This window comes from Mauremys reevesii, linkage group 5 (assembly GCF_016161935.1).
Source record: "Mauremys reevesii isolate NIE-2019 linkage group 5, ASM1616193v1, whole genome shotgun sequence".
In the NCBI taxonomy this organism is placed as follows: Eukaryota; Metazoa; Chordata; order Testudines; family Geoemydidae; genus Mauremys; species Mauremys reevesii.
In genome coordinates, this window is record NC_052627.1 from 120,240,789 (window position 1) to 120,264,870 (window position 24,082).

The following is a 24,082-nucleotide window of genomic DNA, read 5'->3' on the forward strand; positions in this document are numbered from 1 at the left end:
CTGGATTTTCTGCGGCACCGAAGGACCCTCCCTGCTGCTAAAGACCCCCACAGGGGGGGCCCCCTTAGGCACAGGCACGGGGCTGTCTTTGGCACAGGGCCCAATTCTGGGGAATCGGCTTAAAGCCGGCCCTGGCCTTAAAATATAGAACTGAAAACCTTTAGTTGTGCCTACAGGTCCTTCATGCCTTATAGCTATGGAAGCAAGTGAGCTAGGATTAAAAGTTCAGGTTGCTGCTCTACTCTCACCTCGGGTGTTCTCAGAACTAAGGGCATTTAGCTGTTTCGTTGGGACGGGAGTTAAGCACCTAAAGACCTTTGAGGATCGGAGATTAGGCTCTTACCACACACCACATGGGCTGTCAGTTACCCCTGCACAAGGGAGCCGCAGCCTCAGCTCCTTTTGTAGCAAAACTTCCAACATTTTAACACAGAACCTAAAAATGATTTCAATCGATTCTGTCACCCCTCCCCGGCTTCTTAAGGAGGTGAGCCCCAAGTGAGCTGCCCCACCCCCGCGAGACTAACGCACGCCGGGAAACGCGGAACGGAGAAACGTTGCATGCTGGGGAGTTTAGGCCCTGCAGGGCACTCGGTACTCCGGCGAGCGTTGCATTGTGGGTATTGTAGTCTTCCCCGCTCCTCGCTCAGTATGCCGGACACATCGTGGAGTGCGGTGCTTGCTCCTGCCGGCTGCCCCAGGACTCCGCCCCGTGCGTCCTCCTCCGAGGCGGGCACCGTGCTGCGCTCCGCTCCCTCTCAGTCCCGCAGGGGTGGGGCAGTTTTCACCGCGAGGCGGGAGTTTGAATCGCTCTGGCGGGTGCCGGCCTCCGCGCTAACTGCCTCCCCTCGCCTCAGCGCGGCCGTTGGCCCGGCCGTTCCCTCGGGCACGACGAGGCAGGTCGCGGTGCCGTTTTGTACTGTCCTGTTTCCGAACCGGGGCGAGCTCTGTGGTGAGTACCTGGCAGAGGGGTGGCCGGGCTCGCGGCTGCGGCGGCCTCTCGACATCCAGGCCGGCAACGTCCTTCGTGCCCGCGTGGCGCTAGGCGGTGGCGGTTGGCCGGGCGCGAGTCCCTCCTCTGCTGCCTGGGAGCGCGCGGTAGCCGGGTCGCTCGCGGCCGGGGGGCGGGTCGTACTCAGCCTCGCTCCCCTTGGGCCCGGCGCGGTTCTGACTCCCACCCCTTCTGCGCTGCCGGTGCCTGCGGTGACGGCCCCGTGTTGTCGCTGGTGGGCTGCTTGGCTGAGCGAAAGGGGCCTTCAGCCTGACTAGCAGGAGTGGGTTTGTCACTTGTTTGTTAGGTGGCTCATGAAGTCCTGAAGGATTTTATAATCCCGGGTCTTTTTTAAAGTGTTTCCCTGCTTGTTCTTCCATTAGAAATCCCGGGCTATCTGGAAGGCAGAAGTAGGGTGGTGACATCACAATTAGTAACTATCCCTTCTCACCTCTGCCTTTTTAACACCTAAATCAGCTAAAGCCTGGAAAAGAGATTTCTGGGTGTTTAGCACCCTTCCTTCTCCCCTCCCCCCGCCCCAAACAAGTAGTCCAGCAAAAGTAGGGAAGGCCCAGACTTGACGTTCTTGGTACTTTTAAGGTAATAAACAGAAAAAAAAAAAAACCCTTTCGGGCTTTATATGTCCTAAACAAGCAGAAGAGCACAATCCGGAGTTTGCCTTCTTTAAGATAAGGGTCCCTGCAGTCAGCACTGTTTAGTGGAGTAGAGGTGCAGTTTCTAGGCACCAGAGAAATTAGCAGTGTTTCTCATGGTGGAGTGTGCCTTCCTTAATTGCTGCTAGATTATTCAAGCCCCTTCTTTAATTTAAAAAAAGAGTTGAAGACTTTGCATTGTAATAGATCCCGGCACAGCAGAGTATCTACACTGGATACAGTTAATTCATATTTCACATTTAACAATAAATAGGTTTCATTATAATCTTTAGATGCATGTGTAATGGCAGGATTGAAGCTGGGACCTCTAGAGCTTAGTGCATAAGCCTCTACCGCATGAGCTAAAAGTTAGCTAAGGCTGTAGAGCAGACTCATTTTATCTCTCTCTCTAAGCGGTCCTGGTGCCACTAGATGGGACACACCCAGGAGGTGTGTGGGTTACATGTGCACTTACCCTCGCTCCCCACACAGTTGACAGCGCTTATTATTCTTAATTCAAAGTGGCTTTACTGAAATACTTCTTCCCTGTCCCCAAACAGGAAATAATTGATGGACATTGGAGTGTCAAGAGAAAAATAAAAAGGGTTTAAAGGACAAATTTCCAGGGGCTGACGGAAAAACTTTGAAGTGAAAGGTAACTAATGATTTTTTTGTGTTTTATCACAATATAAAATATTGGTAGATTTTACACTTTATCTGATATCTGTTCTTAAATACCATGTTTTAAAATGTTGCTGTGATTCTAGGATATCTAATTGTAGGTCTGGATTGTAGGGAAAACTTTTAATTTAAATCAAGCAGTTTTCTCAGGCTCTAATCCTGCAAATACTTATACCAGGGATGGGCAACCTATGGCACCCTGGCTGGCCGGGCTGATTTGTTTACCTGCCGCGTCCGCAGGTTTGGCTGATCACGGCTCCCACTGGCCGCGATGGGCTGTGGGAAGCAGCGCTGGCTGAGGCATGTGCTGGCCACCGCTTCCCGCGGCCCCCATTGGCCTGGAGTGATGAACCACTGCCAGTGTGAGCTGCGATCGGCTGAACCTGCAGACGCGGCAGGTAAACAAACCAGCCCGGCCCGCCAGGGTGCTTACCCTGGCAGGCCGCGTGCCAAAGGTTGCTGATCTCTGACTTATACACTTGCTTAACTTGTCTAACATGAGTAGTCCCACTAAAATCAGTGGGACTACTCACAATAGTAAAGTTAAGCTAGTGGATGAAGTTAGGACTTCATTTGGCATCAAAATTGCAAAGTTACTGAAAATATTTTTGTTAAATGGTTATATTTAGAAACCAATTATTATAATTCAAGGATGACTAATACAGTTTTGTAAATGTGGGGGAATTGATATACACTGCAAATCCTATTAGCATGGTATTTCCTTATTTGTGATCTGACACTTGCTTTTTTCTGTGCAGTGCCTTTCTTATTAAAATCCCTGAATACATATTTTAAACAACTTTTTTTATTTACCATTGGGCTAGCAGACAGACTCCAGATTTTCCTTGTGTTTGGATATTTTTTAAGGCTGCTTGTAGATCTCTATATTCATAGCAAAAGTGTTGCCTGTAATCATGAACAGTGGAAATCAGTTTGTGGAAACTCTAAAGAAAGTTGGTTATCCAAAAGCTGCTCAGCTTAATGGAGAAGACTTTGACTGGTTGTTTGAAACTGTGGAAGATAAATCATTTTTGGAGTGGTTTTGTGGAAATGTGAATGAGCAGCATGTGTTAACTGAAAAAGAACTGCAAGCTTTTGATGCTCTTCTTAAATCTGGCAAGCCCATTTTAGAAGAAGAGGCTTTGGATGAAGTTCTTAAAACCTGCAAAACCTTTGATTCAAAATCAAGTAGCATGGATGAAGGAGAACTTCAGAAGCTAGAGGAAGAGTTTCAAGCTCTTCAGAAAATTAAAAACCTAAAAATTCATCGTCGTAATAAGCTTCAAATGATGACCTCAACAAACAGCCATATGTCACTGAAGTTGAATGATAAAGCAGAAGATGCAGCTAAAATTCTGAAAGAGGGACAAGGAATTTTCACTGCTATAAATACTAAGATAAATAATGAACTTCACTCTCTTACTGAAGGAGTTAAGAAGTTGACCTTTTTCTTCACCTTTTCTGACTCAGAACAAGGCTTAGGTCCTCATCCAGTATTTTTATCCCAACTTGCCTTGGATAAATATTTGTGTCAGGAAGAGAAAAGCACTGCTGCACTTACTTCATACACAAAAAAACAGTTTTTTCAAGGTATATCAGAATTGGTTGAAAGCTCAAATGAAGAAAATTTCCAGCTTGTAGATATAAGCAAGCCATTAATTTGTGATGAGAACAATGAAGTCTGCAAGGAGAGACTTGAGATGGCTAGGCTGCAGATGGCATATATTTGTGCTCAACATCAGTTGATTCAACGTAAAGCTAAAGATTTAAGCATAAGCTCAGCTGTACAATGGGCAGAGAATAATCTTCAATCCTTAAAGAACAAGGTAAGCTGTTAAAGAGAATTATGTATTCTAGTGGAAGTCCTAAACAAAACCCAGACTTGTTACTCTGGATTTAACAAAAGACTAACTGGTTATTACTCACTTTTTAGCTTGAATTGTTTTCCTTTAGTGGTAATAAAATTTAATACTTATAAAATCGCAACAGATTCTGGTGCATTTAGCGAAATATAATTTCTTAGGTATCAAATGATGTTATTAGTACCATGTCTCCTAGCTTTCTATAAATGTAGTAATTCTAGAAATATTTTTAAATAGGTCGTTGGTCCTTTGATTATGTACTGTTGATTTCAATTGATCTATACTATATGAAAGAATGGAGAGCCTACTGCATGTTTATAATATATTAATACAAATAGAGACTGTGGTTGAGTTTAAAATTTTTCATTGCATATTGGGCAAAAATTTAAAATAGTAAACATTTTCCTGCCCTTTTTCTTGTTTAGCATAACTTTTTAATACCTGCCATCCCATCTACCTTTTGCGTGAAGAATTTTCAAAGTTACAAGTTACTGTTTTGAATTTGGCTAATCACAAACAGGATTCAGTTTGACTAAAAAGATGGAGGTTTTTATCTTTATTGACACAGACCATTCAGGATTTTCTGTGTTCGTTTACTTTTTTGAATGGTAGTTCTAGATGTCCCTTGATTTTCACAGAGGAGCCATCATTCCTTGAGGGAAAGAAGTCTGGCGGCTGGGAAAGTGGTGGGGAAACAAGGATCAGATGTGTCTGTGAAAGTTTGGCTGACGAGAGGGAACATTTTGGTTGGGAGGTTTGGCATGGAGAGCTAATTTGTCGGGGATGAGTGTGTGCAAGGGAGCTGGGTTGGCCTGAGGGAATCAGATTGGAGGCCATGTCACACTACTAATGGAAAACGCTACATACAGAACCAAGAGGAAAGGATGGGTTAGATAAGACTGGTATCTCAAAAAATTTCCAAAATAAAGCTCCAATAATTTTGGAATCACTTTATGAAAGTGTAGTGGTGATTTCCCCCCTCACCATACAACTTTAAAACCTCGGTTATGTATCTGGTACCATAAGACTTGTTTGCATATGGCATAATGATTAAGGCCATGTTTTAGTCACAGGTATTTTTAGTAAAAGTCACGGGCAGTAAACAAAAATTCACAGCCTGTGACCTGTCCATGACGTTTACTAAAAATACCCCTGACTAAAACTGGGGGGGTGCATGACTCAGGGTGCGCCCTGGGTGCTGGCTAAGGGGGTGCAGCCTGGGGAAGCACCGTGGGTGTTGGGAACGGGGGAGCAGGTGCTGCGGGGGTGAAGGGGGAAGGCTTCTTACTCAGCTCCTGGGAAGCGGTGGCCCCAGCTCCCTAGTTCTGCAGGCTGCTGCTCTGGCAGTTCCTGGGCCAGCCACACTGGGCTGCTGCAGAGGTCCTGGAAAGTCACAGAATCCATGACCTCTGTGACAAACACGGAGTCTTAATAATGATTGATAAGCGAGACTGCAAAACATATTTATTAAAAGTTTGTTGCTTCTTGGATAAGAACATATCTGCCAGTTCCTACTCTTGGGTCCCTCCGTTCCTCAGCAGTACAGAGACAGCTAGTGTTGTTGTGAATGAGGTCATCAGGGACTACCTTCGATGGTTGTGATTTTCATTGTCCTGAAAAACTCAGGTATTAAAGAACAGTGTTTAACACACATACATTGTGGTTCACTTTTAAAATCATATTTACTTCTCAGACATAAAAAGGCTCCCGTTGTCCAAGATGAAAAGCTGCCAATTCTAAGTAAAATACAAACACAACAACTGAGTTGACAAATGACCATTTTTTTTAAATCTAGCCTTAGAGACTGAGATGCTAATGTTTTAACTTCAGCACCTAGTTTATTATGAAATATTGAGAAAACCAATCTGTACATTTGATTAAAATATGCTTCATGGTGTGCTGCCTGGACATCAGTGCAGGTATTAATTGATAAAATTCTGAACTCAACGGTTCTGTCCTTTGATTTTACTTCCATAATTTTCTACCACTTTGATTCAACAAATGGTGGCAGTCCTATAGAAATATTTCTTTGGGTCTTCCCTTAATCTTACATCTCCTCAGCTATTTTCCATTTGACTTGGTAATTGCATGATCCTTAATATGGAGTTAAAACTAAATTCTTTAGGGAAAATGGGAAATGGTAGCATGGAACATGAATAAAAATGTTAGTAGTCTTTGAATATGTTCTTACAAATACTTTTGTTTTGCTTTTTGTAGACTTTTGGAAAAGAACATCTTGAGGCTAGAATTTCTAGCTTAAACAGTGAAATTTCAAAAATAAAAAAACAGCTAACTCAAATAAATAATGAAATACTGCCTTCCCTGGTGAAGGAGAATGCACAGCTATTGAACATGCCTGTGGTGAAAGGAGATTTTGATCTGCAGATTGCTAGACAGGACTACTATACATCAAGACAAGATCAAGTATGCAATCAGTTGCTAAAACAAAAAGCATCATTTGAATTTCTTCAGCTAGCTTATGAAATTGAATTGAGGAAACATCGGGATATCCATCGTCAACTTGAGAACATAATACAAGATCTGAAACAGAGCAGCAAGGGCCTAGAACAGAGACTGGAGATGATGTCTGACCCACTCATATCTCAGCATGCAGTACCAAGGAACACTATTGATTCAAGGGATGCTGCCTCTCATAGGTAAATATTGTACAGTGGTTGTCAAACTTTGACATGAAGTATTATGTGGGAGCTAGTAGACCTCTGTGTAAGTTACCTACCATTTGCTGTTATAATCTTCTTGCAATCTCTTACTGAGATGCTCTAATTAACTGCAGCAGGCCTTTGAAATTCCTACCAGGAACAAATCCATGGGTCTAGACACTTGCTTTTACTTCTCATATGAAATTCTGTTTGGGTTTGGATGAAATAGTTAACTGTTCAAATTTCCATTTCCCTGCTTTTCATGGTGTTGCTCCAGAAAACTTTAGCAGCATGCCAGAATAACTGAGTGTGAATGTTCTAAGGCCAGGCCCATGCTACAGTTGGGGTGGCAGAACACACTGAACTGGGAATACCTAGTACTGGCTAGAGCTGGGTAAAGAGGGAGAGTTGGAATGAACTGCTGGAACCGGGCTGGAATGAACTTCTCCCTGGATCAAGCGTGAAGCCCCGTCAGCCCAATCCCACCCCTTTAGGGTACCATCTGTGGCAGGATCCTCCCCACTTCTGAAGGGAGCACAGAGCTGGGTTTGGTTCCACCCAATTACTTCCAGGCCTAACATAGCCCCAGCGGCCACCGCCCCACATTGGAATAATAGGATTCTCCTGCTTTTAGCTGATGTAGCTATCTAGTCCTGTAGCTCGAATGTGGTGGGGTGCTGTAGGTTCAGGATTCAAACCCTGCTGATGAGACATTTTGGGGGCTTTTGTTCCAATTGTATATTTATAGACTTATTTTTACCTTTTTAAAAAACCTATTAAAATACATAGCAAAAGAATGATATTAAAAGAACACTTTGGTTATGGTGAAGCTCTGAGAAGATAAGAAAAGTTGGATTTATGGTTCCCTGTGCAATTTTAATTCTGCTCCCTTGGTAATACTGCATGTATGTTCATAACTTGAGTCTCATGGTATTTGGGTTTTACTTAAAGCCTCAACTTTTTGAATCTGAGTATTACATAAAAATCTTTTCATTTAAAAACAACAAAAAAGTCCTCATGGTTGTGCAGAAAAACTTGAAAAGAAGAATAGAGTGCACCCTAAAAGCTCAGAAACCAAAAGGCACATGAAAAGAACCTTTGGCTTAAAAATTAGGCTTATTTGTAAAACGCATATCTTATGATTTTGGGGGGCATGACTCATGTGTTGTGACTGTTTGGAGTTATCAGTAAGTATGATACAGTAGAACAGTGATTCTTAACCTGAGGCCCCATCAGCACAGAGCTGTGGTCCATGTGACATCCTCCGGGCAATACAAGTAGTATTGGATGCGGCCCACAATAGTAAATAGGTTGAGAACCACTGCAATAGAACCTCAGAGTTAAGAACTGACTAGTCAACCACATGCCTCATTTGGAACTGGAAGTATGCAGTCAGGTAGCAGTAGAGATGGAAAAACAAAAAACTCCAATTACAGCTCAGTACTGTGTTTAACCTAAGCTACTAATAAAAATAAAGGGAAAGCTTAAAAAAAAAATTGACAGGGTAAGGAAACTGTTTCTGTGCTTGCATCATTTAAATCAGTGGTTCTCAAACTTTTCTACTGGTGACCCCTTTCACACAGCAAGCCTCTGAGTGTGACCCCGCCCCCCTTATAAATTAAAATATTTTAATATATTTAACACCATTATAAATGCTGGATAGCAAAGCAGGGTGACACCTCGCGATCCACCCTGTAATAACCTCGTGACCCCCTGAGAGGTCCCGATCCTTAGTTTGAGAACCCCAGATTTAAATTAAGATGCTTAAAAGCAGCTTTTTTTCTTCTGCATAGTAAACTTTCAAAGCTGTATTAAGTCAACGTTCACTTGTAAACTTTTGAAAGAACAACTATAATGTTTTGTTCAGTGTTACGAACAATCTTCATTCTTGAGATGCTCATAACTCTGAGATTCTACTGTACAATCTTGAACATGATTACATACATTTTTTTCCCTCCCACCTAATGCTATAAGAATGTAACAGAACATAGCAGACATCAATACTTGCTGAGTGACTTCTGTCCCCTCAATGATACAGTCAACTGTTACCTTTGTACTAGTTCCCTCATCATATTTAGTCATAAATACCATGTTGAAAATTTTATGAAGATTAGTATGGATTCATGGTGATATGTCAAGGTCCAAAAGTAGACTGATTTACAGAGATACTTAATATCTCCCATTTCCACTGAAGTGAGTGTGAATTACAGTTGCACAGCACTCTTGGAAAATTACTGGCAGGTCATATTTTATTTGGTGTCAAAATAGGGATTTAGATTTAGGCACCGTAATTTGAAAATGTAGGTCCTAATGTACAAAACTGGCTTTGTTTTGATTCAAATTAGGAGGTATAGCAGTATGAGTGGGTTGGGATGCTAGAGAGGTGCAAGGTAATTTATTCTACAGATCTATAAACTACTAAGTGATAAAGATTTTATCTTTTAATACTGTTATTTATATTCAATATTTAATTGTATTGCTAAAATAGTAGAATTTATGGCAACATAGAGCAGTAACAGGTGTACTACATTCAGATGCATCAGTGTCCCAAAAGTAAAGAATAACATTTTAAATAAGTTAGCAGTTGAGTATCTAGGGTTCTACCATTTACAGGAAGGAACATGTTTCAAATTCCCAAGTACTGTATATTTTTAAAGGATACTTAAAAATTTCTGCCATTAGAGAGTTATCTTAAAATTCACTCCTGTCAGAATCAGTTTTACCATCTATTATACAAGTAATTCCTAAGATTACTGCAACTGAATAGAGGAAAAACATTTTTCTGATTTTTTTTTTTCAGTTTATGTATTTGAAAGTACTTTGTAGCTAGTTTCACTCTTTACCTTTTTATACATTCATTTTTCCTGTTTGTGTAGGTTTTTTTTCCCCTCAGGGAGAATTATTTTTTCAAATATAAGAAAATGCTTGCTAAAGCACAAAAATTGGCAGTGGGACTTGGATAGGTGTACTGTCCTCAAACTACTTTTAAACTAATGATTTTAAATAGACTAGATTGCAAGTTGATAGTGTCCCTTTAATTGCAGCTTGAAATATTTCAGACTTCAACCAACCAATGCTTAAACCAAAAAATTAGGGTGGTCTAGAAGTGACCAGGAGCAGCTCAGAAGTTAGCAAGACACATCACTCTGACATTGTTGGGCAGGACTGTACTTGCCTTTTCGTCAGAATGACTTCCCAGAGATGAATGTGAAAAAGCTCTGTCTTAGCTAATCAACTGGTGGCCTAAATGTGTACTGAATTTTTTAAAAGATGAATATTGCATCTCTAATTTTTGTCACTGTAGGCTATACCAGCTTTTGGAAGGAGAGAATCAGAAACAACAATTGTTCAGAACACATGAAGGCATTGAACAAGTGGCTCAGAAATTAAAGCAAGACATTACTTCAGTGCAAGATCAGCTAGCAGTATCTTCTCAAGAACAATTTCTCTTTTTGTCTAAGTTGGATAGTGATTTAGATGCACTTTGTGACTCTCTGTATTGTGGAGGAAATAAGATCTTGCTTAGTAACCAGGTAAGTCCTTATTGTAGAACTACAACTATTGCTGCATTAGTAAGCATATTTTGCAAATGATTAGTTATACAGACAAAAGGGTCTGTAGTTAAATAGATAAAAATAATATATTTCACTAATTAATACTTCCTTTAGTATTAAAGAAGTAAAAGTAGCTTTTTTTCCAAATGTGTAATTATCAGATATAGGTCATAGTCATTGGCCATGGCAGTTTAACAACTGATGTATACCTCTTTGCAGGGTATGTATTTCGTCAGTTTATTATGTCGTAAATTGCATCTGTGAATTTCTAATAGAAAAACTTAAGATGTTTCTTTCCTGCTACTGTGGTATGGTTTGATGGAAATATATGGGCTGAAATACAATGTTATACTACCACTTTAAAAATCTATAGTAATATTTTTTTCCTGGCAGCAACTCTTTCTAAGAATGTCTTTGTTCTGTTCTGTGTTTATATAGTGCAGGGGAGGGCAAACTACAGCCCACAAGTCGGATCCGGCCCATCAGGGCTTTCAGTCTGGTCCATGGGATTGCCAGCCCCATGGTGTAGCAGGGCTAAGGCAGGCTCCCTGCTTGCCCTGGCCTCACGCTGCTCCCGGAAGCAGCCAGCATCACGTCCCTGTGGCCCCTGGGTGGGGGCAGAGGGCTCCGTGCGCTGTCCTTACCTGCAGGCACCATCCCCCACAGCTCCCATTGGCTGGGAATGGGGAACCGTGACCAATGGGAGCTTCGAGGGTGGTACCCACAGGCGAGGGCAGCATGTGGCGGAGCCACCTGTCGCTCGTCCTCTTTCCCCCCCCCCCCCGAGCCACTGCCAGACATCCTGGCCAATTCTGGAAGCGGCGCATGGCCAGGGCAGACAGGGAGCCTGCCTTAGCCCTGCTGCGTGCTGCTGCCACCCTAGAGCCACTCTAACCCCAATCTTGAGCCCCCTGCTGCACCCCAGCCCCCTGCCCTGAGTCTCCTCCTGCACCCTGCATCACTCCTGCACACCACACCCCTTCCTAATGTAATCTGGTCCTGGCCCATGACTAGGCTCCATGATAATACTAATAATAACAGAAGCAGCTTAGACATTTGCATTGAGTCCTTATAACAATCAAATGAATAGCTTACCTACGCTAAAAAGATTAAGATAATTCAAGCTATGAAGCAGTGAAAGATGGAAAAATACAGGTGCCAATAATCTGGTTCCAGTTTAAATCTATGAAGCATTATTTTTGTCTAAGTGCAAGGAGTACTTTTAGAATTGTAACTACTTTTAATGTGAGTAAAATTGTTGTTCTACCATCTTGATCCAATACCAGACAGATGAATAGATTCTGATACCCTTGTTCACATTAAGTACTAGCTGTCTCTACTTGTAATCTCACTTAGGCCTGGTCCACACTAAAAAGGGGGTTCGAATTAGGGTACGCAAATTCAGCTACGGGAATAGCGTAGCTGAATTCGAAGTACCCTAATTCAAACTACTCACCCGTCCAGACGCGGCGGGGTCGAACTCCGCGGCTCCCCTGTCGACTCCACCACCGCCGTTTGCAGTGGTGGAGTACCGGAGTCGACCGCGGCGCTTCCGGAGTTTGAACTATCGCGTCTAGATCAGACGCGATAGTTCGAACTCCGTGAAGTCGAACTCACCGCGTCGACCCGCGCGGTGAGTATGGACCTGCCCTTAGTTGAGTGGGACTGTTTGTAAAGTAAAATACTATTCAGTGTGAGTGTAAAGGTATTACAGTCTGGCCCAGATGAGTTCTACAAATCAAATGAGATTAATTACCTTGTACCTCGTACTTTTGCTTCTTTTCATTAGGCATATCCTGTGTGTTGTGCAAACCTGCCTCCAAAAACTAAAATATTGTAGTTGAATTAATGTATCCACAATGCAAATGTAATAAACTTTCCTTTTTTTTTTAAATTTCTATTAGGAACTAACAGAGCAACTTTATCAACTGGAAGTGAACGTAAATAAACTAAATCAGCTTATTATGGATCTTCTTGCTGATGTAAAGGCCAAGAGAAAGGTTTTAGAGACAAATACCCTGCATCAGATGGAAAGAAAATTGTATGTGTATTTTTTCAAAGATGAAGACTATTTGAAAGATATCGTGGAGAAGCTCGAGCATCAGTCTCAGGCTCAAACTATTGGTCTAGAGGATTAAACATTAAATGCATCTTTGTTCCACTGTTAAGATGCGGAAATATTTAGTGTAGACTTTTCTTTATGATTCAGTAGGAAAACAAACCTTTTGGATAAGTGCTTTATTTGATAAACTAATATATCATTAGCAGCCTTATCAAGAACAGACTGTAAGCTCCTTTATAGTTTTTGGCGTACAGAGGCTTTGGGTTCATACTTCAGTTTGTGAGGGTTTGCTTTACAAGACAGGGGAATGCATTAAGTATCTAGATATTGCTAGACTACATATTACCCTCTAGTACTTAATGTGCAGAGTAAAATGCAGATTCCTGCTTCCATGATATGCTTCTCCTTTGTCTTCAGATGCTATGAAATCCTCTTCATATGTGATCTGCAAAGTGAGTGCAGAGAAGGCATTTTAGGGGTTGGAACCAATGAACAGCTGTTGAATATAGTATGCTTCCTTCTGAAGCAGATGGTTTTCCTAATAGTAAAATTTTACAGTAAGTTCTGTCCTGTGATCCTTTGAGAGGACGTAAGGTGCAGTTGTGCAAAAGTGACAGCATGTTTGGGTATAGACCAAGTGTTGTCTGCATTTTTTTTTTCTACAAATTGTCCAAAATCCCTTGGATTAATTGATTGCCCTTCTTTCCTCTTCATTCTACTCTTCCAAACTCTTCCTAGAATCTTGAATTTCTAAGAGCAAGAGTTTTGAACTTGCCTTTTGTAGCAGGGTGTCTCAAAGATGTTTGTGTTCAGCAGATAATTAATCTGCTATGATCTGTTTCTTTTTTGGCTCACTCTAGAATTTGTAGTAACACAAATTTCAGAATGTTTTAATAACTCTGCCAGACTTACTCAATTTTTAATAAGAAAGATTTTTGACTCATCAACTGTAACCCCAAGATATGTGTAGCAAACAATATAAGAAACTTGTTATAAATTAAAGAGAATTAAATGTGATTTCACACAGTTATGATGCCTTTTCTCTACTGTGTCCATTGGATCTGGATCCTGATGGGAGCAACAATTCTACTTGCTCTCTCGTCATATACAGATATGTTTATAAATATGTATTTGATAAAGGGAAGCAAATTAAGACTGGCTATTTTTATAACTGCAGGTAACATTATTTTTAGTGTATAAATAACATTTTAAATATGTTTTTAACTGTAAAATTGTATTTGACAATTACTTTTCATGTTTAAATGTATGAGCACAGTCTCTGTTAAAAGTATTAAGTACTTTAAAATATTTGACGTTTGTAAGTCTGCACTGTCTTTTTTAAATCCTATTAAATGTTTAATCATCTTGACTATAAACATCAATAAATCATATCAAGGGTAAAAACACTACAAGTTAATGGAATGTGTCCTCCTACACCCTTTATTAAAAAGAGAAAACACAATAGGTGCATTTATGTCCTTAATATTAAGTGATTTAAATCCGCAAACATAAGAATGTTTCAGGTTAATGGTGGGACTGGTTTTGACAAGCATAACATTTCTATATATTCTGATCCATGGTATATTGTACCTTTTTGCCTGTCAAATTCTAAATCTAATCTAGATTTGCCACCTGAGATAAGACTGACCCCTCCCACAAGAGAAAAAGTTAGTCTACATTTAAAAATCTCTTCCTCTAGGGAGAAGCTACACACCTAAGGAACAATCTCTTGACTGTTGTTTTTCTACCCAAGGTAGGAAAAGAGGCTTGGTCATGACTACGTTCTTGGCCTGGGATATATCCTGGACAGGGGAGAAGCATTTGCAATGCTTATGGTCATGAGCTAAGATGAGTTGTTCCCTCTAAAGAGGGAGAAAACATTTTTTGTGTGGTAATAGAATTTGATTTGGACATGTACTAGTGATGTGAAGGGAGCCAAAAGTGGCCAGTGAATAGTCAAGACCTCTGTATGGGAATAAGTTATTTAACCACTACTGAACTGCCAGTTGTATCCACCAATACTATGGAGTTTGAACCCCAGTTGAGCGATGACCCCTAGAAATACTGTAAGGCACACTATGTACATTTTTAGTATCAATCTTGTATGTGGTTCAAAATGTTACCCCTATTGTTTGAATCTCCCTGTATAATTTACACTGATAAAGTCGTCTTTACTGACATGCTCCCCAGTGGCCCATGTGATTTACATTCTGTACTTATGTTGCATCTAGATATTATAGAATGTAATTAAATGCAGGTCAATTGAAAGATGTGATTCCAGACCAATAGTACAATATGTGGAGGTTTAAACATCAGAGAAAAATTGAAAATCATTTGTCAAAAGCAGAGTTTAATGTCTTGTAATTTTTTTTCTGGCAGTAGTTGATCACATCACCAACACTTACAGTGTTTGTTTAGTGATCTTTATTTTAGGAAAAATGCTGAACTTTGTGTCTAAATAATCAGCTCTTCTTTCCATCTTTTAATGATGTTTCAGTCTTCTCAGGTTTTTGCTTTTAGTCTTAAGACTTGAAAACTGTTTATAGAGGCTTGTGCTTTACTGTAAGGATAGAAAGTAATGAATATATGCAGGCATTAATTTTAGATCTTCATTAGAAAACAATGTGGGCGATTTTTCAAAGACACACATGACATTGATTTGGAGTTCTTGTCAGACTGATTCTTAAAGGCACTGTGTGCCACTGAATACACCTCTTAAAGGCTATGACTACCTCTTTTTGAAAATCTGGTAGTATGTATCAAACTGTTTCAATCATGCTTCAGTGCTTATTTCTCTTAAATTACTGGCAGCTGCCAGTACTCATAAGAAACCGTTTGACAAACCAATGTGCATACATGGTAGTAGGGGGAAAATATCAGTTTGTATATTGATATTAAAGTCTCTAGGTCAGTGGTTCTCAACCTATTAACCATTGTGGACTGCATATGCAGATCTCTGTATTATATGGGCCACATCCACACTAATATATATATTACTTGTATGGCTCTGAGGATGTTACATGAGCCGCAGCTATGTGCTGATCGGGCTGCAAGCAGGCCGCAGGTTGAGAGCCACTGCTCTAGGTAGAGAGTGGGTATAATAGATATTATATATGCATTATCCATTCCATCTTTAGCCTGATATAGTACATGCTAATTGTTTCATGATCTTAATGTCTCTTGTATAATACATATGTGATATCTTGTGTTCAGGGTTGATGAGAAAAATGGAGAGTTACAAGGAGTACATAGGACATGACCTTTGTAAAGTGCCTCTATCAAATATTGCTCAAAGGATTATGTCAGCTATGCAGTCTCTTCCTTTAGAGGAAGCTCAGAATAGCAGAGAAGGTGGACAGAGTGAGTACCTTGTTCAGTTTTTTAACTTAGTTGTGTATTATGTATTTTTGAAAATGGAAAGACTTAAGGGAAAATTACCTTTCTAAACACTCACTTTTGCATCTTGAGGGGTAAAAGTACAGTTTCAATGGTTTTACATAGAAATATCTCCAACACTAAGGCCTTGTCTAAACTACACCGTTTTGTCAACAAAAGCCAACTTTCATCAACAAACCAGTGGAGTTGTACACACTGAAATGCTCCTTCCACTGATGTAACTCCCCCTGCTACGCCGACATAATACAACCGCCTTGATGAGAGGCATAGAACTTTTTGGGATGTGGTTAGTCATACAGCATCAGTGTAGACACTGTGCTTGCTTATGTTGCCCTAATTGGCTTTCAGGAGTGTCCCACAATGCCCATCCTGACTGCTCTGGTCAGCAGTTTGGACTATTGCCCTGCAGGTACACAGGCATGCACCCGTCCTCCGTTTAAAGGCCTGGGAATTATTGAAATTCCTCTTTGTGTTTGCTCCACGTGGTCTGTTCCCACAGCATCTTTCCAGCTGACTATGTCGGCTTTCCACAACAGATGCACTCCTGCCTGGAGTTTGCCAGAGGTGTTGGATCTGCTAGGTCTGTGGGGAGAGGAGGCTGTGTAGTCACAGCTTTGCTCAAGCTGTAAGAACTTTGATATTTATGAGCAGATTGCTCATTGCATGCAGGAGAAGGGACGTGAAAGGGATACGCAGCAGTGCTGTGCTAAGATCAAGGAGCTGAGGCAGGCGTACCAGGAGGCAAGGGAGGCCAACCATTGCTCTGGTGCAGTGCCGAAGACTTGCACTGCAAGACTTTGAGGAGCTGTATGCTATCCTTGGCCGTGATCCACTTCCAAGAGCCCCGTGGATACTTTGGGGGAACTGGAGGCAGTGGCCAGCGGAGTCAACCCCACGGATGAAGTGGTGGATACGAAGTGGACCTGGATGAAGATGAGGGACATGCAACAGGGTTGTCCGGTACGATGGCAAGCCAGGACCTATTTTTGACTCCAGAGGAGTCTAGCCAGTCCCAGCACTCCATCTCTGGCATACATGAAGCAGGAGAGGCAAGCTCTGGTAAGCACCCATTTTTCTTTCATACTGCACAGTGACAGATCTCATTTACTTTTTTTATAGTAGAAGAGGGATAAGGGATAGAAATTAACAATAAAGCCTATGCAGCTTGGTAGTGGGGGGTTGGTGAAAAAAGTTTGTTAATGTACATTGGGATGTCCGAGGAATCCTCCATAGAGATCTCTAGGAAACTTTCATGTAGGTACTTGGCAATCCCCTGCTGAAGATTTCTTGGCAGAGCTGCCTTGTTTCTCCCCCTGCTGTAGGAAACTTTATTGTGCCAACTGACAATTTTTTCTGCAGGGACCACAGTGGCACCCAAGCAAGCAGCATATGGACCTGGTCTGGAGCCATACGCATGCAAGAGATGGACCCTTGCATCCTGGGTTACCCTATGGAATGAGATATCGGGTTTGATTATCCCAGCCTGTGGAAGAGGGTGCCAATATTCAGAATATCTCCCTAGGCACATGTAGTGACCCTCTTTGCAAACCACCCATACCCTTTGTCTCTTCTTTGCCATTCCCTCTTCCCAACCTACCCTGCCCCACCGAACTCGCCATATTTGGGACTCTAACCGAGCTGTGTGCTAGCCAAGGGACAGTGAGAAAGAGGTGTATGTGGCTTTTGTGATTCATGGCTGGGAGTGCAGTCACAATGCTGTGTCTGTTCATTGTTTCTTTGGCTTTTGTAGATGTGCCCTTGGGGACCAATTCCTACACATCAGCAGAATGCTTCTGTCAGATAAGGAGGTGAACCAGGAGGAGTAAGGAGGTTATGTTTCTCAAAGTATTGCAGTCAACAGATACAGCAGATAGTGAAAAGAGTGTGGAGGAAGACCGTTAATGAAAAACTCAGGCTGGATAGCCTGGAAAGGAGACAGGGGCAGGAGTGGATGATAAAGCCACTGGAGGGCCAGACAGAGATGCTCAAGTCTCTCTCAGAGCTGCTGTCTGAGCACATCTGTGCATGACTCCCTCTGCAGTCGATATAGAACACTGTTCCATGACCTCCCTAAACTCCCTCAACACATTCCTTGCATGTTCCTGTTCTCTTATAGTACTCCTTGCACCTCCACCCCCAGAGACTGGTTTCATGATGAAAGCTGGAGTTACACACAGCTGTGAGCCTGTTCCTCATTTCCGTATCCCCTGTTTGTGCCTGGTCCCCCCTCCTCCCCCTCCCAAGAAAAATTATCTTTTAATTAAAGTGTAGTTCTTGAAACAAAATGAGTCTTTATTTGTATCATGCACACAGTAGTTGCTGCTAAAATTCACAGTGGCTATAGGCAAGAATGTTTGCTCACCACAGTTAACGCTCAGGAAGCAAACATTACAGGGGTCATTCAAGGCAGTAAGTGAACATTGCCTGGCCAAATGCATCGCATAAAGACAAATTACTGGGGTTCATTATCAAAATGCTCCTTCAAAGCCTCCCTCATTCGAATAGCCTTCTGCTGAGCCCCACTACTTGCTCTGGCATCTGGCTGCACAAAGTCAGCAGCCAGCTGATCCACCTCAGCACTCTAACCCTTGGCAAACTTTTCCCCCTTCACTTTGCAAATGTTATGCAGAGCACAGCTGTCTGTTATGACCATTGGAATATTTTCCTCATTGAGGTCCAACCTGCCAAAAAGGCATCCTAGCAACATTTTAATCTGCCAAACAGGCACATTCAGTCTCATTCAGCGCCTGTTGTTGAAGCACTTCTTGCTGCTGTCCAAGTTCCTGGTGTAAGGCTTCATGAGCCATGGGAGTGAGGGGTGGGTGGGGTCTTCCAGGATCACTATGGGCATTTACATATCCCCCATTGGAATCTTCTGGTCTGGAAAGAAAGTCCCAGTGTGCAGTTTTCTGTACAATCCAGTTTTCCTAAAGATGTGTGCATTATGAACCTTCCCCGACCAGCCCTGCATTGATGTCAGTGAAACAGCCCTGGTCATTCACCAGTGCCTGCAAGACCATGGAGAAATAGCCCTTTCAACTGATATATTCTGTTGCAAGATGGTCTGGGGTCAAAATTGAGATGTGTGCTATCTATCGTACAGCCAAGGTCAGGGAATAGCATTGCCACAAAGCCATCAACTATATCCTGCACATTACCCAGAGTCACAGTCCTTCATAGTAGGAAGCGATTCATGTCCCGCCACACTTGCATCACCATAAGCCCCATGGTGGACTTTCCAACTGCAAACTGATTGCTACCTGTCAGTTGCCAATCTAGAGTTGCCAGCTTCCACACAGTGATCGCTACTTGCTTTTCCACTGTGAGCGCAGCTCTCATTCTGGTGTCCTTATGCCGCAGGGCAGGGGTGAGCTCCCCCACATAGTTCCAGGAAGATGGCTTTGCACATCTGAAAGTCCTGCAGCTACTGCTCGTCATCTCATACATGCATCATGATGTGATCCCCACCACTCAGTACTTGTTTCCTGACCCCAGTACTGATGGTCCACCATATGCAGCTGCTCCAAGAACGCCAGCAGCAGTCTTGAATTGTGTCTTTCCATTGTACACAACAGGGTAGACAAGCAGATTGACTTTGTTTTGAAGCTTATGAAATACTGCAGGACCAGCTGCATTGTGTTCATAATACTCATCACCAGACTCGTCAGCAGTTTAGGATCCATGCTTTCAGGTAGAAATGGCGGGCGCACCGTTTACAGGGGCTGTTCAAAAAGGCACAAAACTAAGCATGATGGGATGGAAAAAAATACACCTCTACCCTGATATAACGCTGTCCTCTGGAGCCAACAAATCTTACTGCGTTATAGGTGAAACTGCGTTATATCGAACTTGCTTTGATCCACCGGAGTGCGCAGCCCGCCCCCCCCGCCCCCTCCCCCGGAGCACTGCTTTACCGTGTTATATCTGAATTTGTGTTATATCGGGTCACATTATATCAGGGTAGAGGTGTACATTATGGGACAATGAGCACACCCCCATGATGCATCGTCATCCATCTCCAGTTTCCCAGCAGCAGAGGGTGGCAAGTTGCATAGTGGGATAGCTACCCACGATGTAACACACTATTCATGCAAGAGCGCCGACTGTGGAAACGCTCTGCCGACACAAGGAGCATTGTGTTGACGTGCACAACTGATGTAGTTGAAGCGGCTGATGATCGATGACATAACTTAAGTAAACTGGACTCTAGTGTACACAGGGCCTTAGGAAATGCTTTTTATTGGCAGTAAAACATTGTTTCTTAATGTTGAAATCATAGGACTGTACCAGCGTTTGCAAGTTTAGTTTCTGTGGTTCAACAAGCTTATAGTATCTCATACTTGAATGAATATTAATGAATCTTAACTTTTAATGAATGAACAAGTTGTGGTTATCTGTTAGCAGGGCAAGCATTCTTGAGGGTGACCCCCATATATTGACTAAAAATGCTTTATAGTACAACTTCGGATCATCTACCAATAAAATCACAAAATCTAGACTCTTTTAAAGTTTTAAATGTATTTAGAGAATTTACTTTTGTGATATATTGTACCTCTTTTTGTGAGAGGGCTGGTTGGGGAATTATTTGACAATGTTCAGATTAATTCACTTTTTACTGCATGGCTAGATGTCAAAAAAGGTTGGAAAGACAAAACATATTGTAGATGAGGGCCCTGTCATTGCAGATGCTATGGTGGTATAGCCCTCCTTCCACCAAAAGGGCTATTTTAGATAGGCATACGAAACTGGGTATCTCATAGACCGCTAATTAAGCAGAATCCTCCCTGCTGCTGGCAAGCAGGATAGTAGAGTATGAACTTTGGCTCAGAAGTGTCAGTCCTTTTGCTGTTGACAATATGGAGGGAAGGGCAAAGGGAAGAGCCTGAAGCCTAGATAATTGCAGTTCCAGCATCTTTGCTGAGACCTAGGCATCCGAAGAAGCCTCAGAATTCCTTTTGAAGGTGGCTTTCACCTGTATCTTTGAGAAAGAAATCCCCGTCAGATGGATTTATTGCATCTTTTACTACAGATACCACTGCAGAATAGAGCTTTGGTATTTTGATTATGGCAATTTTGGGCTCTTGAATTTTGTATCAAAGTGCATGTCTGTTTATGCTCTGTCTCATTCATCCCTGATCGCTTCATTGAAGGTGGTATTGTTGTCTCATGCAAAGATTTGGATGGGAGGTGCTTGCCTTCAGGCACCTGCTCTAGCTGTATCTGGATGTCAAGTCCAACCATTCTGCACACAATATCAAACTTATCAGGCGGGATGTGGGAGGGACATCTTTACTGTTTTTTTTCCCCCCTCCTTATCTGTCTCCGAGCCCTGATTCTGAGAGCTCTTTTCCTCAGTGGAGTGGATGGAACCTGAGTTATAGGATGACTATTTCTTAGATTTCTTATTTTCTTTCCCTATATATATATATATATATAATATAATTTGACTTATTGGCCCTCTTTTTACTTGCTTTGTATGAATTTTGATGTGGGTGTAGCCAGGGCAGGACCTCTTATGGCTCTTTTTTTATAGAATAGGCAACATTGGCTCTGAAAATTCTTGAGGCAGAAGTACTAATATCCCTGTTTTACAGATGGCAACATACTGCTCAGAGAGATTAAGGGAAATTCCCAAAGTTCACTTAGGATGAAATCTGTGGCAGAGCAGGGAAACAAATACAAGTCTCCTAGTTCCAGGCCAGCGTTTTACCCACTGGACCATCCTTCCTTTTTTCCATCCAACCCCAGGATTTGGGGTTGGGGCTAGAGGATTTTTTCCAGGTGGATCCATAATTTATTACCCCTCATGCAACAAGAGTGTAGGAGCAGCAGAATTACTGCAGATTCAGGGGCCTGTAACATCTGTATAGAGGCTTGCTTTTGCCTTGTGGCCTAGAGCATAGGATGATTCCAGCTCCACCCTCTATGCCAAACCTAGCTACTTGGGTTTGGTGTGGAGGAGGGGAGGAGATAAGCAGGGAAGATTATTTAATATGACGAAACATGTTGATGTAGAAGGTACTTAGCGTATGGCACAGCTATATGGAGTATTCCCTTGTAATGTGTCCTCAGTCTTAACCAATTTAGTTTGAAAGCTCCATGGTAGGATCTATTGGACAAAGAGAGCAGTTGGTGTGGTGCCTTTCTGGTGGGCAAGTTCATGGTGACTTGTACAATATGGTCCAATTCCGTACACTTGTTCAACCTCAATAGTTTCACTGAGGGGTTGCACCAGAATTAGAGTAGAATTTGTCCCCATATATGCAAGTCGTCTTGAAAGTCAGTGTACAAGTCAAACATGGTAGATCCAATGATGAAACTACATGGGAGTCAGAGCTCATAATGTGTGCACTGACCACTTTCTCAAGCAAGACTGCACTTGCTTCAGGATATTTACAAATTTCATGGCATTACTGCAAGAATTGTTGAGTAAATGACTCAGTTAACCATTTAAAACTAGGTATCTTAATCTCATGTAAGAATATTGTTAAAGCATAGAATTGTTGGGCTGGAAGGGACCTTGAGAAGTCAAGTCCAGCCCCATGTGCTGAGGCAGGACCAAGTAAACCTAGACCATTCCTGTCAGGTATTCGTTCAATCTGTTCTTAAAAACCTCTAATGATTGGGATTCCACAACCTCTCTGGAAGCCTATTCCAGAGCTTGACTACCCTTATAATTAGAAAGGTTCTCCTAATATCTAGCCTAAATTTCCCTGGCAGCAGATTAAGCCCATTATTTCTTGTCTTACCGTCGATGGACATGGAGAACAATTGGTCACCATTTTCTTTATATCAGCACTTAACATACTTGAAGTCTATTGTTAGGTTCCCACTCAGTCTTCTTTTCTTAAGACTAAACATACAGTGCTTTTTTTTTTTTAATAGGTCAGGTTTTCTAAATCTTTTATCATTTTTGTTGCTCTCCTTGGGACCATCTCCAATTTGTCCATGTCTTTCCTAAAGCTTGGTTTCCAGAATTGGATACACTACTCTAGCTGAGTCCCCACCAGTGCTGAGTAGAGCACAACAATTACTGCCCTTGTCTTACATATATACAAAAGCAGTCAGGTATAATATGTACATGTATTCTTATTTGTAGGTTGTTGGTCTGTAACTTTTCTTTAAATGGAGTTAATTAGCTGGGCACTGTCCTAAAAACAACTAAACCAATAGCAAGTTCTTACTCAAAGGGACATAAAACATTAGGAACTGTACCACAGTCAGGTATACCTAAACATGACACAAACATCATCTAAATGTTACATTGCCATGAGGTGTACTGACAGAGAACATATTACTTATTCCAGGCCAACAGCTGGTACTAAAGAACTGCTTTCTGACCCCCACATTTCCAGTTTTTAACTTTTTTTTTAAAAAGTATCTTGCCTAATTAGGTTTTCCTTTCTGTAGTCCACTGAAGCAGTAACAAACATGTCATGCTTGAACCAAACTCTCTCTTCCATTTCTTTATTTGCTTCTTGGGCAGTTGACTGACCCATCTGAGAAAAAGAACAGCAATGCCTCGGGAATAATTAAAGCAATATGGAAACTTGTGTTTGGAAAAATAATCAATATTGCGATTTGTGAGCAGTAATATCTCTTGACCCATGCTTCAAAAACTTGATAAAAACCATTGAGCTACTTGCAAAATTGTATCTTCTGTATGATGCAGTAGTAGCTGGAAGGTTCATTTGTTATCCAGGATGTACTTTCTAATTCTAGAATGGTAGTGATTTGTCCCTAAGGATTACATCTCAACAAGAACCTAAACTGTCCTGAGTTAGCCTTATGAAGTCATGCTTTTCATGTTATTGCTTGTTATAACTTGTATATACCTTTCAGTACTCTCTTAAATTGTCAGAACTATAAAAACATAATTAAGGAAAAACTACAATGGTAGATTTAGTCATAGTTGTACGTTTATGTAATATAATTTACACAAACTGGATGACCATCTAAAGATTTCCAGTTTGAGAAATGTTAACAAAAATAGTCCCTGGACAAAGGTTGCAGTTCTGACTTGGCCTGTTATTACATTCTGACAACCCCAAACATACCTACCAAATAAAAGTATACAAATAAATATGCAACAATATCCATATCACTTTTTAATCTGTCTTTTCCTCCAAGACCCACACCCTCCTTTCAAAGGGATAAACTTGCTGCCTCTATTCTGCTCTCAAGCCCCTACTTCCTTGGAAATGAGGGAATGAGTTCTAGTGT

At 41.6% G+C, this 24,082-nt stretch overlaps 2 protein-coding genes across 2 annotated transcripts in view; both read left to right on the forward strand.

Moving 5' to 3' along the window:
• The first annotated feature begins 927 nt into the window (after positions 1-927).
• HAUS3 (HAUS augmin like complex subunit 3) lies at positions 928-14,072 on the forward strand. Its single transcript, XM_039539373.1, has 6 exons — positions 928-952; positions 2,205-2,299; positions 3,084-4,151; positions 6,405-6,844; positions 10,152-10,380; positions 12,306-14,072. The coding sequence occupies exons 3-6, from the start codon at positions 3,240-3,242 to the stop codon at positions 12,537-12,539; spliced, it is 1,815 nt and encodes a 604-aa protein (XP_039395307.1). The 5' UTR covers positions 928-952; positions 2,205-2,299; positions 3,084-3,239; the 3' UTR covers positions 12,540-14,072.
• Positions 2,236-24,082, forward strand: part of POLN (DNA polymerase nu) — a 227,947-nt gene continuing 206,100 nt past the window's right edge. The window contains exons 1-3 of the mRNA XM_039539378.1: positions 2,236-2,299; positions 14,163-14,216; positions 15,677-15,823. Coding sequence (XP_039395312.1) covers positions 15,682-15,823 — 142 coding nt within the window. The 5' untranslated portion in view covers positions 2,236-2,299; positions 14,163-14,216; positions 15,677-15,681. The remainder of the gene's footprint in view (positions 2,300-14,162; positions 14,217-15,676; positions 15,824-24,082) is intronic.